This window comes from Panulirus ornatus, chromosome 44 (assembly GCF_036320965.1).
Source record: "Panulirus ornatus isolate Po-2019 chromosome 44, ASM3632096v1, whole genome shotgun sequence".
In the NCBI taxonomy this organism is placed as follows: Eukaryota; Metazoa; Arthropoda; class Malacostraca; order Decapoda; family Palinuridae; genus Panulirus; species Panulirus ornatus.
Genome location: NC_092267.1, coordinates 6822166 through 6842136, shown reverse-complemented (window position 1 = coordinate 6842136; position 19971 = coordinate 6822166). Strand labels below are relative to the sequence as shown.

The 19971-nt window shown below is 40.5% G+C and overlaps 1 protein-coding gene across 1 annotated transcript in view; it reads left to right on the top strand.

The window, feature by feature from the left end:
- The window catches only part of LOC139762695 (uncharacterized), a 124210-nt gene that overhangs the window by 39701 nt on the left and 64538 nt on the right, over positions 1–19971 (top strand). Inside the window, exons 10-15 of the mRNA XM_071687662.1 lie at positions 149–441; positions 709–908; positions 1196–1362; positions 4453–6497; positions 7967–8162; positions 18625–18716. Coding sequence (XP_071543763.1) covers positions 149–441; positions 709–908; positions 1196–1362; positions 4453–6497; positions 7967–8162; positions 18625–18716 — 2993 coding nt within the window. The remainder of the gene's footprint in view (positions 1–148; positions 442–708; positions 909–1195; positions 1363–4452; positions 6498–7966; positions 8163–18624; positions 18717–19971) is intronic.

The window sequence follows — 19971 nt, the reverse complement described above, 5'->3', positions numbered from 1 at the left end:
TCCATGACTGTAATTAGTTTTCACATTTTTCAACTTGTTTTTTCTCCGTAACTCAAAGTTTTGTGTTCATATGTGGCAATTGTTTACAGTGACTTAATGGAATTATACAGTTTAGAATTTTTGGTGATTACAATGTGGCATATTTCAGGAGCGCACACGCAGTGCTGACATAGCCGCAGAACTGCTCCGCAGTGCTGCTGGTGATGCTGGTGTTGCTGAGGGCCTTATTCATGAAACTTCCCTCACCTCCCTTGCACCCTCACCTTCCAAGCAGGACAAAAAAGTCACATTCGCCAAGCTCTTGGATAAGATGTCCAAGGAGATGAGTTCCTCATCATCAGACATGAGTTGTACTGAGGAAAAATCACCTAGCAGGATCTTTGGCTTTGGTGGTGCTCGTCGTTCCCCGAGGAGGTCACCTCGGATACGTCATGCCCAAAGGTAAACTTTTCCCATGACAGTGTGTGATTACTGCTTGCACTTCACTTTTCATTCTTTCACCCAGATCATCCTTTGAGTACAATTTCTTTGTAAGTCTACCAGTTTCTGTTACTCCAACTTCCCCAGTGGGAATCATGACTGACTTCCATAATCTCAAGCTGGTGCCATGCATCCTTTTCCCTGCCTCTGAATCCTGGCAAGTATTCATAGAAACCATGCTGTTGTATTGATTTTCCTTTTTATCTAGCATAGTTCCATTTTCACCAGATACAGTGGGTCTGGGAGTGAGGATGTGATGGAAACTCCTGATGTGTCATCGTCTGAGATGACACCTGACCCCCCAAAGCGACTCCTAACAGTAAAGAGCTCATCATCCCCCTCATCTAAGACGTCTTCTCCACAGAGCCGCACAAAGATGGTTAAAATATCCTCTGCTGATTCACTTCTTGCCATGATTAAGAATTTTGGTAAGTTACTGCAACCTTTAGTTTTCTTAAGTTTACAAAATAGATTGATTTAAGATATCTATATGTATATATACTGAAAACATTATAAACATTGATTCATTATGTCTCGCAACTCTTTATATTTACAGTACATTCACCACAATAAAGACTCTGAACACTTACTGCTCTGTTGCCTCACACTCCCCCCTACATAGACACACACAAAACATCACTACAACTACAAAGCATCACACACTACCAATACAAGATATCAGAATGAAAAGTGACTGCTCACTTGATATCCTCAGGTGGATCTGGTCGTCCTTCTGTATCGAACCCTTCTAGTCCTCATGGTTCGGAGTTTGACGATTCTTCTGCCCACCCATCGCCTTCCACCACACCCACAACACCACAGAAGGCGCCACCCCAGTCCAAGCAGGACACACTTACTGTCCCTGGGACACTCCAAGTACAGGTACTATTGTTTGTATGGTGCCCTTTCCTGTCTGACTGAGTAATGGTCATCGTTTATTTTCTTATAAGTTTGAAAGCTGTCATACTAGTTGACACATTAGTTATGCATATTTTGAGCTTTCTTCCCTTGTATGCAGGTTCTTTGTTATTTCATTCAACATGGACATAATATACATTAATATGAACCAACTTTCAATCTCCTACTTCACTTATTCTCAAAATATAATGTAGATAACCTCTGTGCTCCTCCCTTAATTTGACTTAGTGCTTATAAAGAATGGTTTAACATCTGTGAAGTTAATTTCACAGTTCATGCATATTTCCCACACACACACACACACACACACACACACACACACACACACACACACACACACTTTAACAATCTTTAACAAATACAAATACACAGTGACAACAGTGAAAGAGCAATGAGGGTGGTACATAAAGCAGGAAAATATACACTTCTCAGAGAAGGTACAGTATAGATAATAGAGAATTTTATCTATATGAAGTTAGAACATTCAGATTTGGATTCTCATAGTGACAGGGAATCATGGAGACACAAGTCTTTAGAATATGTACTGGAAAATATCCTATACTAGCATGTCAGTGAATTGATTGGGATAAGGACTGATTCACCCTCATAACTAGATCTAATCTTTACATGTATTAGCAGAGGTATTGAAGATATCACATATGATACAACACTGGGAGAAAATGATCATGTAATGTGTAAGCAGGATTATGTGGAAAATGAGTAAGATAAGTGAGCAGAGATGAAACAGGAATTGAGGAGGAGATACACTAGTGTAAACTATGCAAAACTGAAATTTTTAGAGTAATACAGATTGGGAAATGGAGTTCAGTAGCCAGGAACCAGATTGTTGTGGTGAAAGGTTCTTTGAAATTTATAACGGAATGGGAACATGTGTACCATTAGTCTCTAATTCAGAGTAGAAGTTCAGAAAAGGGAAGAATGGTTTGATAAAAAATGTCAAAAAATCAAGGGAGCTTCAAGATGTGCAGTGGCAGAAATATAGATAACACTCCATCCTACCTTCATATGCAAGGTATAGAAAATCAAGGATTGAATATAGCAGGATAAAGGAGAAACAGAAATTTTGAAAAAATATTGTGGATGAGGCAGGTGAAAATCCAAAACTTTTCAATAAATTCATCAGGAGTAGATTCAAAGAGAAAAATAGTCAAGGTTGATACAGAAGGAACAAGGTTAAAAGTATTTTCACAGTGGGCAACTCTATAGCCCCGACACTACTAAGATGAAATGGGGAATAGGCTTCAGAAAACATTGAGATATCTAGGAAAGACAGTTTTAACAGAATGCTAAAAGTCTTGACCCATGCAAAGGGGAAAGGAAATCATGTGTTATAAACCCATCAGATTTCTGTGTGAGAGACAGCTCTGAGACAAAAGGAAAGGCTGGGTAAATTGTTTATATCCTAACGGCTGGAAAGAATTTGACATTGAAATGCATGGGAGTCTGATTAAGAAGCTGGAATATCAGGCAGAAACAAGTGAGACTCCTTTGATGGCTAGAAGATTAACTGAGTGGAAGGGAACAGAGGACACATGTCAGAAGAACATTCTTCAGATGGATAAACCATTATTCTTAATCTAAGTGAATGATTTGTGAGGACAGATGGACTCCTACCTGCAGGATTGCATATGCTGTAAGTATTTGCAGTCTAGTTGACCTTGACAGACTCCAAAGTTGGTCTGATACATGATTGATGAAATTCAACCAAAGTAAATGCAAGGTGATGAAGATGGAACGGCGTGAAAGTAGAACTCTGTACGATTATTATGTGGAAGGACATAAGCTTTTGGATTCTGTATGTGAGAAGATGTTGTGAGTTGACCTCATCACAAAGCACCAAAATCCCACATTAGGGGAATAGTAAAGGAGACACACTGTCTTTTGGCATATCAGATTAGCTTACAAGCATATGAATAAGGAAATATTTAGTTAGCTGTTCATAACCTACATAAGGCCAAAACTAGAGTATGCCTCTCATTTTGGTCACCAGACTTAAGTAAAGAAGGCCAGTAGAGAAGGTCCTAAAGAGGGCAACAAAGATAGTACCAGAAATGATAAATTTGAGTTACAGGAAATGGCCAAAGGCTCTAAATTTTTCCACCTGGGAAGAAAGAAGAGTGAAGGGTAACCTAATTACAATCTTTAAGTGTTAAAAACAGATGATGGTGTGGACAGTGAAGAGTTCTTTGAGAGATATGAGGATAGAGCAGACAGAGGACAAAACATGATATTAAGATGTAAAGATGCACAAAAGTACTTTTATAGTATAACATTGATGTATGAATTCTGTGTGTTGTAGAAGGCGATTAAGAGGGATGGGAGGGGAGCGGGTGGCTGGAAATCCTCCCCTCTCTTTTTTTTTTTTTTTTCCCCAAAGGAAGGAACAGAGAAGGGGGCTGGATGAGGATGTTTCCTCAGACGCCCAGTCCTCTGTTCTTAACGCTACCTCGCTGATGCGGGAAATGGCGAATAGTATGAAAGAAAAGAAAAGTCTCTATCATCTGTTCTTGATGCTTCCTTGCTGATGTGGGAAATGGCATGCATATATGAAAGATAAATACATATATGTATATGTGTTTACCTTTATGTACTTCCTTGCTGATGTGGGAAATGGCATGCATATATGAAAGATATATACCTATATGTATATGTGTTTACCTTTATGTATGTAAATATCTTATGCCTGTTTCTTGCATTAATGAGGTATTGCCAAGACCAGATTAAACAATAAAACTTATTTGCATTGCGCTGAAACCAAAGCCCACCTATCTGCTGCCAAACACCATACACATTTCTGTGGTTTCCTAATTCACCAAAAATTTCATATGACCTGGTTCAGCCCACTGACAGCACATTGCCCCCTTTTTACCACATCACTTGAATTTTGTCTATTCTGAGCACACCATGTTCAGGCCCCAATAATTCAGTCTCTCACTTCATTCATACATATATATATATTATGCATTTATGTATAGTTTTAGGTCTTATACTTTGAGTTGAACACGGTTGTCCATTGATTATTTATATTTGCAGGTGCAAGCTGCTGGAGGGTCTACACAGCACACTGGACCAGTCATCACCTTAGAGGTTCCTACAAATGACCAGCATCGTTGTCTCTCTCCCATCACAGAGTTACCTACACCAGTGCCCACTCCTGTACCATCACCCCTTCCCACACCCTGCAGATACCGACCTAAACCACGCACCAGTTCAGAATCAAATGATAACAAAGACAGTGAAGATACAGAATCTGAATTTTCGCTATCCATATCTGTAGAGCGTAGTAGTTCTGACAGCTCTGGTCCAGATCACAGAGTCTTCTTCACATCCCTAAAAAATTCGCAAAGTCTTCCCTACACCAGTATTAGGTCAGAGACACTATCACCCACTGGAGTGACAGTGACACCTTCATCATCACTTTCATCCAGAACACCTTCCCCTGTGACATCACCAAATGTATCCCCAGCCACATCACCTAAAATTAAAACCAAACCTCCGCCATTACACATTCCAAATGCCAATTTACTAGATTTCAGTCCAGAAAAGGGTGAAAATTCAGTTGGTGGTGCCTGTGGAGGCATAAGTATACCAGTTCCAGTGATAAAGGTAGAGGATGCCGATGAGATACGATGGAATTCAGCTCCACGTGATGCTGTTGATGTGCGTTGGGATTCTGCACCTCGTACACGCTCACAGAGTGTTGATGTGGGAAGCATCCTGCAGGCTCCTCTTATTACTGTCTCTTCTGCAGATGATGACCCACCCTCACCACCGCCACAACCACAGCCTCTTGTTATACCAACTCTTAATGTCACCTTAGCTTCGCCCCCTGCATTGAGAAAGCAATACCCACCTGTTCCTACCATAAGTATTGAGGCACCTGAAACCCCAAAATCTCCTGTGGCTCCTCCAAGACGGCGTCCACTGCAACATGAGAAGTCTGGGTCACTGGATTCACAGCCAGCCCCAGCCATTACAGTCACCAATATGCTGAGTGAAGTTGAGTCTGACACAGACTCTCCAACAAGTGGATGTCGGCGAGGTGGACCCTCCTCTTGCTACCTCAGTCCTTTTCTTGGGGTTGATTTGAGAGCCTCTGAATCGAATCTTAGTTCATCAGGATATAGTTCAGCATATTCTCCCGGACCTTCGCGGTGCTCCTCCAACAATCCATTGTGTCCAGAGGAGCCATCAACTCCCTCTGTTTCATCAATACCCTCCCGGCCTGCTCACATAACCAGCCCTCCACCAAGTGCTAGTCCACCACCTAGAACTAAACGTCGACCTTTGCTCAAATCACCGCCCACAGAGACTGTTTCTGTACCTGTTCCTTCCCCACTTCAGACTGACTCTGAAACTACAGATGACCCTGCTGCCTCTCAGCCAGAAGCAGACTCTGCTCTAGAGTTAGATACTAATGATGAGTGCAGTGATTGTGTACTGCCGGGACTTGAGGCACAAAAGACTAGTGTGGATGAAGCAGAGGCACAAAGACAGCGGCTGTTGCTATCCAGTAGCCATTCTTTTCCCAAAGAATCACCTCGCTTAACAAGGTCACCACCAGCAATTGTAGTACACAGCTCGCTACATAGTGAGTCATCTTTAGAAGACTGTCTGACTGAAAAGCCTGCCAAACTCAGCCCAGTCAGTTCTCGAAGTGAGTCTCCTATAAGTGACTCCCGTCTTAGTGTAGCAAGGATATACCCAGCATTTTTTGGGGTCAGTGGGAAGCCCGAATTACCTTACACTGACTCTGATGGCCTCTATGACTGCCCGTCCTCAGAAGTTCTCCACTCTGATTCCCATGCTTCTGCTGCCCCTCTTAAACGTTTGGGTCGTAAGCGACTTAAGCGTTCCCCAGGGAAAGGACTTAAATCTTTGTTAGGTCTTGGAAGTGTTGGATGCAATGAGGGAGTTAGTGAAGTTGGGGTTGCAGGGCAGAGTGAAGTGGTTAAGAGTCGCCTTGAGCCCCCCAACTGGGACCGATCACCTCGACGTCACTCACCCAAGAGACGTGTCAGGGCACAAACTAGTGTTGATCTTCTGTCCTCGTCTAATGAGAGCATCACATCACAGAGGTATGTTAATTCCAAACCAGTTGTATATGCTTAAATCCAGAAGCATGATAGTAGGAATTATTATCATTTGAAAGTAAATGCACAGTTACTTATTCTTGCAGCTGTTAAATTTTTTGCTATCAAACGGGCATCATCAGCAGGTGTATATGTTGAACAGACAATACTACAGTATTTGATATTCATGTAGGTGTGTGTGTGTGTGTGTGTGTGTGTGAAATGTTCCAAGGAACATTAATTAGCCAACAAAAAGGAGTCAGCTTTGCATTCCACTTTATGCATGGATGTTCTTTTTTCTGATTATAAGCTTGAGTTAAGTGTTTTTCTTTGACATTTCATCTGCTAACTTTATGTATAGTTATACAAAAAAAAGATAATAACTCAGTGAGAATTACATCAGCATACAGAACTAAATCTATGTACTGTAAACATTTTTATAACTGTAATATAGTTGCTGTATATGTATGCCTTATTAGTACTTTCATTTACAGACTTTATACTCACTAATGAGGAGCTTGATATTCAACCTGAGTTTTAAGCTGTACTAGGTATAGTTCTTGACTGGGTTATTTTTCACAAAGTACAAATTTTGTTTGTCCCTTCTGTACCCAGATTGAGTTTTTAGAACTATATGAAGTCTTTGGTTACTTAAGCATGGCCTTATTTACTCCCTTCTCGCCTTGTGACATCACTGCTCTCTGGACCAATCAGAACTCTTCGTGCAGCCACTTGAGCCTTCACTACCTCAGCAAAAAAAGCTCTGTAAGTTGGTGTGGTTGTCGAATACTGTGGACTATATTCTTCTGAGCATTTTTTCTTTTTGTAGTGCATTGTTAGTTTTAGGATTTTCCTTTTGTAGAAATATTTTTTGGTAATTTTTATGATTAGTACAAATATTGAAGTATAAAGTGATAGTCTTATTGGGGGATAAGGAGTTAGATGAATCATGCCTGATCGAAGAAGGTAGTTCCTGGTCTTGGCATTACTTGATGAAGGTTGTGGGAACATCACCATCACAGTCCTACTTTGAATTCTGTTTTTTAATTTTTTCATCCTGTTTGAACAAGAATTTGGCATTATCCCAAAGTATAGTTATGTACTATGATATGTAGTATGTACCCTTGATAGTATTTCTTCTCTAAGATTATATTGAGCAGATTTGTGATTTAGGCCCTCAAGTTCATGGTTTTGCAAATTGTGTGCTATTAGCTCAGCTTGTGAATGTTAGGAAGCACATATTAATCAGTTATGGAACATAACCGACAATTGTCCATAGATATCGAGGTTTGAAGTGTAAATTAGTTAACATATAGTCTTGTAGAGCATGTGGGGTGCAACTTGGTGTATGACTCAGACCTTTGGTGGCCACCCACACCCATCATGATAGCAGCAGTAGCATCAGTGGCTGCTGCAGGTGTTTGGTGCATGTTTTGCTGCTTAGTAATGAAAGACTGAGGACCCTGTCATTGTAGCCCGGTGGGCAGCAGCTCAAGCCCAGGAGAGAATGGAGCGTCGGTGCCACACGAGGGTGAGCGTGGGCGTGATGGCGGATCTGTAGTGGGCCGTGGGGGCCGCCGCAGACGTCCACTCCTCAGAGGGGAGTCCATTCCCTCCAAGTACTTGACCCGACAAGGCTCCGTGGATGCTTCTGGCGAGGAAACTCAGGAGGTTAGTGGAGCTTGAGAGTGACACTGTTGACTGCTCACCAAGCCACATGCAACATAGAACCAGTAATGGTATTGCACCACACCTCTAAAGTACTAGAAAATCAAAGTCGTCAAGTTCATGGAATAATGTAGATGCATAAACATCCTCCCTATTATCTAAACACCCAATTCTTAACCATGTGACAGTAAGGTGGATGCTGGCCCTGGGTTAATCAGGAAGACCTTTTTTGTATGTGTGATAATGTTAGTGTTTAGATTCAGGTTGAAACCCATGAAAAATATATTCCTGAAAGCTGGTGAGTATCTTACCCAACTATACCTACATTTACTACAATAGATTTTGCTCGTAGTCACTCATCATCAACAAATGCTATATAATTTGTGTGAAGGAATGTGTTGTCTACTCCCACAACCTGGCTTTGAAGGTCAAGCTATGAAGATAAGTTGCCAGAATTCTATTTACACAGACAACGCTTTAAAGGAGGGTTGTGAGTTGTTTCCACGAAAAGTCTTACAAAAGGTTTAGTTGTCCTTACCTGTTGGAATTTTGCCTCTCTTTGCCTGTAATGAGTACCATACAACATTTTTAGGAAAATCACATTGAAGTAAAGCAAAACATAACGATTGTGAAACTTATTTTTGGTATCTTTATGTATCTAAGTTTTTTGATAGGATAAGAGGTATGGTGGAAGGAAGAGTATGAATGAGAGAGCTGAAAAAGTGTGCTTACATGGTTTGGACATTTGAAGAGGATGAGGAAGGAGAGGCTGAGCAAGAGGGTATACATATCAGAAGAAAGGAGAAACCAAGGAGGAGGTGGAAATATGGAGTGAGTTATTTGGGCCTTAATATTTAGGAGGGTTTGAGGGTTGTATAGGATAAAGTGAATTGATGTACAGCGGGTGACATGAAGTTAATGGGAAGAACCAGGACATACGAAGATGTCAGGGAAAACACAGTTGGGGTTGTTGGGCATGGCTGTGCATAGGGGGCTTTGGTTTCATTGCATTATACGTGGCAGGTAGACAGTGGATGTGAGCAAGTGAGACCTTTCTTTGTCTGTTCGTGGCACTATCTTGTTATGCTGAAAATGGCAAACAAGTTATAGGTAGTAGTTGGTAGGCAACCAGCAACCAGGGAGGTATATTGACAGTACAACCTGCCTGGGTACTGGGAGGGTTAGTGACAGCCATTTAGTAAGCCAGCACTTTAGTGGTTATCAAGTTGCACTCCTCTGACCCAGGTAGCTGTCTTTTCTTTCTGCCTCACTCACATGTGGGATTATTGGCATTCTGTTCACAAACACACAATCTCTCCTTGTCACACACAACACTTGACAACACTTAACTCACACAGTTTAGTCTTCATAGATAGATTTTCCTTTGGTTAGCACTATGGGTTATCCCTGCCTTTTTGCAAAATGGTAAGTAGCAACAGGTAGTAGTAGGGAAGAACATTTCAGGAGGAGCATTAGTTAGAAACATGATGTAGAAGTATTAGATAGGAGAATAAGATAGAATTAAGTCAGTAGGTAGTAAGTAGGAGAATTAGGTAAAAGTAGTCAACTGTGCTTGAGTTGCCCTCTGCTAGTGGCCTGTCAGAGGTGAGGCACTAAAGGGTACGCAGCAGTAATGGAGTTCACTAGTTATAGAGACTCTATTGCTGTGGCCACCCCTTAAGGGAGTTCAGATTGGAACAGGCATCAGAGGTATAGATAGATTGGCAAACAAATATGAAAGAAAATGTTTTTATATGTTTGTGGAAATGTTTATTTTTCTAAAAAAAATTTTGTTCCTTTTTTCATCTTTTTATGCCCGTAATTAACTAATTGAAATAAGAAATAATGAAGATAAACTAGTAATTGGTAAAAATATATTTTGATCAATTACTGTCAAAAGAAAATATATGCAGTTTTAGTGTACTTGTTGTAAATCTTAGTAAGGAATTTTCCTCTGTTTACATGAAGTGAAAATTTGTATCATTTTTGTGGTGTTCATGAGGCAAAGTTCTGATTGTAAACTGTTAAAAAGTGCATAAAGCATAAAAGAAGCAAATCACTTTTCTAGTACCTGTATCAGGTTTTCTTCAAGCTTTTTTTGTAGATTGCATACAGGACCTTTGATTAACATTACAGATAGGAAGGTAACTTTTCTAAGGAAAACGTGCCCCTTGCAGATGAAGCTATACAGTGCATGGTATAAGGATATTTCATAATGTTTTCAGTGACAGATAGATAGAGAGGGTAACGAATTAAGAATAATGGAACAGTTAGCCCATATAAGTTATACACTAAAGAGAGAGGAATGCTTAAGGAGTTGTCACCATGTGACCAGAATAGGCCCTTCAAGGAACAATGAAGGTAGGTTTGAAAAAGTGCAACTTTTCTGGTACGAGTAATTTCCTCTTTAGCATTTTGACAAAACACCTATAAGTGACCCCACCCAAGGTCAGCACCAGGTTGGTGAATTCAAGGAATTTCAGCAATTTACCTCCTCATGCAGTGCTTTTTCCCTATATCTTGCCTGTTTTCCAAGGTTTTGGTATTGTAGTGTCGTAATTATTCCAGTCCGATTTGTTATTTTTTTATGGTATCATGAAAAACTGATTATATACTTGTTATATAATGCATGTTTGAGGCTTTTTTTTTGGTGGTATTGAATAACTTGTGTGCTCTAAACATTCTACATGTCTTTTGCAAGGAATTTTTGAAAATATCATAATTGAAAAATTGTTGATTGCTAGTTTGCTAACTTTTATCATACTTGAAAAATTGTTGATTGCTAGTTTGCTAATTATCCTAAAAGTCAAAGTGCTGTAAGCCACCACTTTGACTAGTGGCTGTATTACAGATGTAACACACACACACACACACACACACACACAATTGAGATTGATGTAGAGGAGTGTGGACCCAGGGTCATACAAACAGAAATATGTAGGCAATTAAGTGAAGCAAAAGAAAGAGTGATATGCACTGTTAGAGATGGAGCAATCAGTGAAGCTTATGGTTTAGCTGATAAAAGGTTTGGAAAAGTATAGAACATACAGGACTGAAGCTTGTTTGCTAAAAGGGAGAGTTTAGAGAAACTCAAAGAGGCAAATATTGACGGTTCACCAATGAAGTATCTAGCTGAAAATTGGGTCACATCTGAATTAGAAAGATCAGAGCGGAGCTAAGATACCATTAATAAGCACTTGTTTACCATTGGCGTCACATATCTTCCCTGACGATGTGATCTTTATACAAAAGTGCACTTGGGAACTTATTGTGTTTCATTTTCCTCTTAGTTATCAGCACACACACACACACACACACACGCACACACACACACACACACACACACACACACACACACACACACACACACACACACATAGAGGAATTCAAAGGAATTCAAACAGCAACAGACCACAGGGTCCCTTTGAGGCTTTCATTCAGAGTAGGAGAGATCAGAGAATCATATATCATGTACCTAAGCAGGCACAAATATTGTCAGTTGTGTATTTGAAGCAAAATATATATCAGGTGTATTCTTAAACGTATCTATGTTACTATTTTCAACCACTCCAATTGGTAAATTATTCCATATGTTAACTATGCTTTTGAAGAAAAAGTATTTTGCCTCTTTGTAAGTAAATCGTTTGCCCATGAGTTTGCAACCATTACTATGAGTGAAATCAGATGAATTTATTCCCATGTTAGTCATTAGATCAAAATTTTCAGTCTTATATAATCTGGAAAGCCAGTATCAGATTACCCTTTAACCTTCTCTTTTCTAAACTAGATAGATTTTAGTTGCTTAGTCTGCTCTCGTAGGATTTGTTTCTCAGTCTGGCAGTCATCTTGGTAGCTCATTTCTATACTCCCTCCATTCTCTGTATCTCTCAAGTAGGATGTCCAAAGCTGAACACAGTATTCAAGATTGAGACAAATGAGTGACATGTAAAGAGTAAGGTAAAATCATGGACTTAAATTCAATAGCCCTTCCTATTAACCCAAGAACTTTGTTCCCCGTTTTTTTTTTTAGCTGCCTCTGTGCACTGTATACTTGTCTTTAGATCACCAGAGATTGTTACATACAAGTAATTTTCCACGTTTACCTTTTGCAGTTCCACATGATTCATACTGTAGCTTGCCTTTTCGTTTTTACTATGGGCAGGAGACAGCGACAAATTTATTTATTTTATTTATTATACTTTGTCGCTGTCTCCCATGTTAGCGAGGTAGTGCAAGGAAACAGACGAAAGAATAGTCCAACCCACCCACATACACATGAATATATATATACATCCACACATGCACATATACATACCTATACACTTCAATGTATACATATATATACATACATAGACATGAACATATGTACATAATTCATACTTGCTGCCTTTATTCATTCCCGTCACCACCCCACCAAACATGAAACGACAACCCCCTCCTCCCACACGCATGTGAGGTAGTGCTAGGAAAAGACAACAAAGGCCTCATTTGTTCACGCTCAGTCCCTAGCTGTCATGTATAATGCACCGAAACCACAGCTCCCTTTCCACATCCCCCAGGCCCCACAAAACTTTCCATGGTTTACCCCAGATGATTCACAAGTCCTGGTTCAAGCCATTGACAGCACGTCGACCCCGGTATACCACATCGTTCCAATTCACTCTCTTCCTTGCATACCTTTCACCCTCCTCCATGTTCAGGCCCCGAAAGCTCAAAATCTTTTTCATGCCATCCTTCCACCTTCAATTTGGTCTACCACTTCTCGTTCCCTCCACCTCTGACACATATATCCTCTTTGTCAGTCTTTCCTCACTCATTCTCTCCACGTGACCAAACCATTTCAATACACCTTCTTCTGCTCTCTCAACCACACTCTTTTTATTACCACACATCTCTTTCACCCTTTCATTGCTTACTTGATCAAATCAAAGGAGAGATAGGTGGTATGTTTGAGAAAAGGAACCTAGATGTTTTGGCTCTGAGAGATAGGTAGTATGTTTGAGAAAAGGAACCTAGATGTTTTGGCTCTGAGTGAAACGAAGCTCAAAGGTGGTTTAGGAATGTTTTAGGAGTAAAGTCAGGGGTTGGTGAGAGAACAAGAGCAAAGGAAGGAGTAGCACTACTCCTGAAACAGGAGTTGTGGGAGTATGTGATAGAGTGTAAGAAAGTAAACTCTAGATTGATATGGGTAAAACTGAAAGTGGATGGAGAGAGATGGGTGATTATTGATGCCTATGCACATGGTCATAAGAAGAAAGATCATGAGAGGCGGGTGTTTTGGGAGCAGCTGAGTGAATGTGTTAGTAGTTTTGATGCACAAGACCGGGTTATAGTGATGGGTGATTTGAATGCAAAGGTGAGTAATGTAGCAGTTGAGGGAATAATTGGTGTGCATGGGGTGTTCATTGTTGTAAATGGAAATGGTGAAGAGCTTGTGGATTTGTGTGCTGAAAAAGGACTGGTGATTGGGAGTACCTGGTTTAAAAAGAGAGATATACATAAGTGTACATATGTAAGTAGGAGAGATGGCCAGAGAGCGTTATTGGATTACGTGTTAATTGATAGGCGTGTGAAAGAGAGACTTTTGGATGTTAATGTCTGAGAGGTGCAACTGGAAGGATGTCTGATCATTATCTTGTGGAGGTGAAGGTGAAAATTTGTAGAGGTTTTCAGAAAAGAAGAGAGAATGTTGGGGTGAAGAGAGTGGTGAGAGTAAGTGAGCTTGGGAAGGAGACTTGTTTGAGGAAATACCAGGAGAGACTGAGGGCTGAATGAAAAAAGTGAGAGCAAAGGATGTAAACAGGGTTGGGGAGGAATAGAATGTATTTAGGGAAGCAGTGATGGCTTGCACAAAAGATGCTTGTGGCATGAGAAGTGTGGGAGGTGGGCAGATTAGAAAGGGTAGTGAGTGGTGGGATGAAGAAGTAAGATTATTAGTGAGAGAGAAGAGAGAGGCATTTGGACGAGTTTTGCGGGGAAATATTGCAAATGACTGGGAGATGTATAAAAGAAAGAGGTAGGAGGTCAAGAGAAAGGTGCAAGAGGTGAAAAAGAGGGCAAATGAGAGTTGGGGTGAGAGAGTATCATTAAAGTTTAGGAAAAATAAAAAGATGTTTTGGAAGGAGGTAAATAAAGTGCGTAAGACAAGAGAACAAATGGGAACATCAGTGAAGGGGGCAAAATGGGGAGGTGATAACAAGTAGCGGTGATGTGAAAAGGAGATGGAGTTGGTATTTTGAAGGTTTGTCAAATGTGTTAGATAATAGAGTGGCAGATATAGGGTGTTTTGGTCGAGGTGGTGTGCGAAGTGAGAGGGTTAGGGAGAATGGCTTGGTAAACAGAGAAGAGGTAGTGAAAGCTTTGCGGAAGTTGAAAGCTGGCAAGGCAGCGGGCTTGGATGGTATTGCAGTGGAATTTATTAAAAAAGGGGGTGACTGTGTTGTTGACTGGTTGGTGAGGATATTCAGTGTATGTATGGCTCATGGTGAGGTGCCTGAGGATTGGCAGAATGCATGCATAGTGCCATTGTCAAAGGCAAAGGGGATAAAGGTGAGTGTTCAAATTACAGAGGTTTAAGTTGAGTATTCCTGGGAAATTGTATGGGAGGGTATTGATTGAGAGGGTGAAGGCATGTACAGATCATCAGATTGGGGAAGAGCAATGTAGTTTCAGAAGTGGTAGAGGATGTGTGGATCAGGTGTTTGCTTTGAAGAATGTATGTGAGAAATACATAGAAAAATAAATGGATTTGTACATAGCATTTATGGATCTGGAGAAGGCATATGATAGAGTTGATAGAGATGTTCTGTGGAAGGTATTAAGAGTATATGGTGTGGGAGGCAAGTTGCTAGAAGCAGGATGTAAGGCATGTGTACGAGTAGGAAGAGAGGAAAGTGATTGGCTCCCAGTGAATGTCGGTTTGCGGCAGGGGTGTGTGATGTCTCCGTGGTTGTTTAATTTGTTTATGGATGGGGTTGGTTTGGAGAGAGAGGCAAGTATGCAGTCTGTTGTGGATGAGAGGGCTTGGGACGTGAGTCAGCTGTTGTTCGCTAATGATACAACGCTAGTGGCTGATTTGGGTGAGAAACTGCTGAAGCTGGTGACTGAATTTGGTAAAGTGTTTGAAAGAAGAAAGTTAAGAGTAAATGTGAATAAAAGCAAGGTTATTACGTACAGTAGGGTTGAGGGACAAACCAATTGGGAGGTAAGTTTGAATGGAGAAAAACTGGAGGAAGTGAGATGTTTTAGATGTCTGGGAGTGGATTTGGCAGCGGATGGAAGCATGGAAGCAGAAGTGAGTCACAATGTGGGGGAGGGGATGAAGGTTCTGGGAGCATTGAAGAATGTGTGGAAGGCAAGAACATTATCTCGGAAAGCAAAAATGGGTATGTTTGAAGGAATAGTGGTTCCAACAATGTTATGTGGTTGTGAGACGTGGGCTATAGATAGGGTTGTGCGGAGGAGGGTGGATGTGTTGGAAATGAGATGTTTGAGGAGAGTATGTGGTGTGAGGTGGTTTGATTGAGTTATAATAATAGTAATATGTATAGAGAGAGAGAGAGAGAGAGAGAGAGAGAGAGAGAGAGCATGAGTGGATGTATCCTTTCTTTGTCTGTTTTGTGGCACTACCTCGCTGATGCAGGGTGTGACAATGCTGTTTCCTTTGGGTGGGGTGGTGCTTGGAATGGATGAAGATAAGCAAGTATGAATATGTATATATGTACCTGTTGATATCTATATGTATATGTACGTGTATTCGCATGTATGTATGTATATATATATATATATATATATATATATATATATATATATATATATATATATATATATATATATGTGTCTGATGACAGAGTGGCAGATATAGGGTGTTTTGGTCGAGGTGGTGTGCAAAGTGAGAGGGTTAGGGAAAATGATTTGGTAAACAGAGAAGAGGTAGTAAAGGCTTTGCGGAAGATGAAAGCCGGCAAGGCAGCAGGTTTGGATGGTATTGCAGTGGAATTTATTAAGAAAGGGGGTGACTGTATTGTTGACTGGTTGGTAAGGTTATTTAATGTATGTATGACTCATGGTGAGGTGCCTGAGGATTGGCGGAATGCGTGCATGGTGCCATTGTACAAAGGCAAAGGGGATAGGAGTGAGTGCTCAAATTACAGAGGTATAAGTTTGTTGAGTATTCCTGGTAAATTATATGGGAGGGTATTGATTGAGAGGGTGAAGGCATGTACAGAGCATCAGATTGGGGAAGAGCAGTGCGGTTTCAGAAGTGGTAGAGGATGTGTGGATCAGGTGTTTGCTTTGAAGAATGTATGTGAGAAATACTTAGAAAAGCAAATGGATTTGTATGTAGCATTTATGGATCTGGAGAAGGCATATGATAGAGTTGATAGAGATGCTCTGTGGAAGGTATTAAGAATATATGGTGTGGGAGGCAAGTTGTTAGAAGCAGTGAAAAGTTTTTATCGAGGATGTAAGGCATGTGTACGTGTAGGAAGAGAGGAAAGTGATTGGTTCTCAGTGAATGTAGGTTTGCGGCAGGGGTGTGTGATGTCTCCATGGTTGTTTAATTTGTTTATGGATGGGGTTGTAAAGGAGGTAAATGCAAGAGTCCTGGAAAGAGGGGCAAGTATGAAGTCTGTTGGGGATGAGAGAGCTTGGGAAGTGAGTCAATTGTTGTTCGCTGATGATACAGCGCTGGTGGCTGATTCATGTGAGAAACTGCAGAAGCTGGTGACTGAGTTTGGTAAAGTGTGTGGAAGAAGAAAGTTGAGAGTAAATGTGAATAAGAGCAAGGTTATTAGGTACAGTAGGGGTGAGGGTCAAGTCAATTGGGAGGTGAGTTTGAATGGAGAAAAACTGGAGGAAGTGAAGTGTTTTAGATATCTGGGAGTGGATCTGTCAGCGGATGGAACCATGGAAGCGGAAGTGGATCATAGGGTGGGGGAGGGGGCGAAAATTTTGGGAGCCTTGAAAAATGTGTGGAAGTCGAGAACATTATCTCGGAAAGCAAAAATGGGTATGTTTGAGGGAATAGTGGTTCCAACAATGCTGTATGGTTGCGAGGCGTGGGCTATGGATAGAGATGTGCGCAGGAGGATGGATGTGCTGGAAATGAGATGTTTGAGGACAATGTGTGGTGTGAGGTGGTTTGATCGAGTAAGTAACGTAAGGGTGAGAGAGATGTGTGGAAAAAAAAAGAGCGTGGTTGAGAGAGCAGAAGAGGGTGTTTTGAAATGGTTTGGGCACATGGAGAGAATGAGTGAGGAGAGATTGACCAAGAGGATATATGTGTCGGAGGTGGAGGGAACGAGGAGAAGAGGGAGACCAAATTGGAGGTGGAAAGATGGAGTGAAAAAGATTTTGTGTGATCGGGGCCTGAACATGCAGGAGGGTGAAAGGAGGGCAAGAAATAGAGTGAATTGGAGTCATGTGGTATACAGGGGTTGACGTGCTGTCAGTGGATTGAAGCAAAGCATGTGAAGCGTCTGGGGTAAACCATGGAAAGCTGTGTAGGTATGTATATTTGCGTGTGTGGACGTGTGTATGTACATGTGTATGGGGGGGGGGGGGTTGGGCCATTTCTTTCGTCTGTTTCCTTGCGCTACCTCGCAAACGCGGGAGACAGCGACAAAGTATAAAAAAAAAAAAAAAAAAAAAAAAAAAAAAAAAAAATATATATATATATATATATATATATATATCTCTTTCTTTCTTTCAAACTATTCGCCATTTCCCGCATTAGCGAGGTAGCGTTAAGAACAGAGGACTGGGCCTTTGAGGGAATACCCTCACCTGGCCCAATTCTCTGTTCCTTCTTTTGGGGAAAAAAAAAAAAAAAAAAAAAAAAAAACGAGAGGGGAGGATTTCCAGCCCCCCGCTCCCTCCCCTTTTAGTCGCCTTCTACGACACGCAGGGAATACGTGGGAAGTACTCTTAATCCCCTATCCCCAGGGATAATATATATATATATATATATATATATATATATATCTGTGTGTAAATATGAGTGGATGCATCTTTCTTGGTGCTAACTTGCTAATGCAGGAATTGGTGATCAAGTATAATGATGATAAAAAAAAAAGGTCATATATAGTTCATACTTCAGCACTTTTTCCCAAATTAATGAGATAGCAATAGGAACAGATACTTGATTACCATTTCCCACGTTAGTGAGGTAATGCCAGGAAACAGACGAAGAAAGATCCATCCACTCATTGTTGTCCACCTGTATTTTGTCACACTATGAAAATTTACTTTCAGTGAGATTGCATTACTCTCAGTGAACAAAAAGTTCATTCGTGTAGAGGAACTCTTTGACACTCCAAAGGAATAGTTGGAGAATAGCCTTACCTCTTATGAACCCCTATTGATGGGGTTTTTGGGGTTGTTTGATTGATTGATTAATTATTGAATTCTGATGTCCAAGATATGGTGATTTTAATCTTTTTAAGAAAGGAACTTCTTTCAGGAGCAGCTCATGCTAAAACCATCCAGGGGCCCAGAGGAGCTCCCAAGGCATCGCAAAATATCCCGGTTTAGAAACTTTGGTAACCAGATTCGGTAAGCTTGTATCTTAACCTTCACCTATTATATTCACAATTCTTCTGAGTGTCATAAGCCAAGCCTGCCCTGGCTCTTTGTATGCTAAAGTACCATGTTCATTTAGCATTTTCTTCCTTGATAGTTGAAAAATCATAAACGATGTACATAGTTCCACACTTTTTTTTATTGTTTATTTTTCACGTTCAAAGATGATGCAGGAAGAGTTCCATGGACAATCCAGGGTTACCATTTGCATTCTTGCAGGTATTTCTCACTAAAATGAATATTGTAGGAAGGAAACAGTGCTTGATGGTGGTTGGTTTTTCTTTTTCCCTATGCCATTACCTAGGCCCCATCAGTAACCTCTTGGTTTTAAGCATATTCATTCAGCTGGTGTGCATTCACATGATGCTTTATTTTTGTGAAGAGCTCATATATATATCTGCCTGCTCGTACATGCATGCACACACTGCAAATTTATTTGATTTAGGGCTGATTGACTGTGCTATAGGAAGTTTTGCATCACAAATAGTAATGCAGAATAAATCTTTCGTAAGCATAAGTTGACCAGATGCCTTAGACTAAATGTGATTTTTCATACATTTTTGGAACTAAGTTTCTTGATATTTCCAATCATATGACATTAAAAATTTTGTCATATGATAACTCATGCTTATGTTATCAAGATTGTTGATATTCTAATATTCTAAAGTGGGATTTGCTGAAAGACATGTGAGTTTATATATCCCTTCAAGCTATGTATCTTCGTGTCTGTGTGTGTGTGTGTGTATGTGTGTGTGTGTGTGTATGATTGTATGTGTGTCTGTGTTTGTATTGTGTTGTGTTGTGTTTTGGTGTTTAGTTTTGTGACTACCTGTTTGTGCATGCTGGAAGGAACCTTTACTTTGATTGGGCCTGTTCTCCCCCACCTCTCTTTTCTGTGATACCATTTTTAAACTTATATGCTCTTTGTATTCACCTTTGTGCTGCTTGGGACCTGTCTCCCTATGTCTCTTTTTGTGATATTTCTTTTTAACACTTATATCCTCTTTGCATTTACCTTAATGCTGGTGGGGCCCTGTTTCTCCACCTCTCTTTTCTGTGACACAGTTTTAAAACTTGTATGATATTTGCATTCTCTTTTAGTCACCTTGCCTTACTCAAAGATTATAAAGAAGTATTTCATCATTTCTCCCTGATTCTTATCTTGCTTGTTTTTCTATTGTGTTCTGTAGTTGATCATTTCCACCATATGTCAAAGAACCTTTTGAAA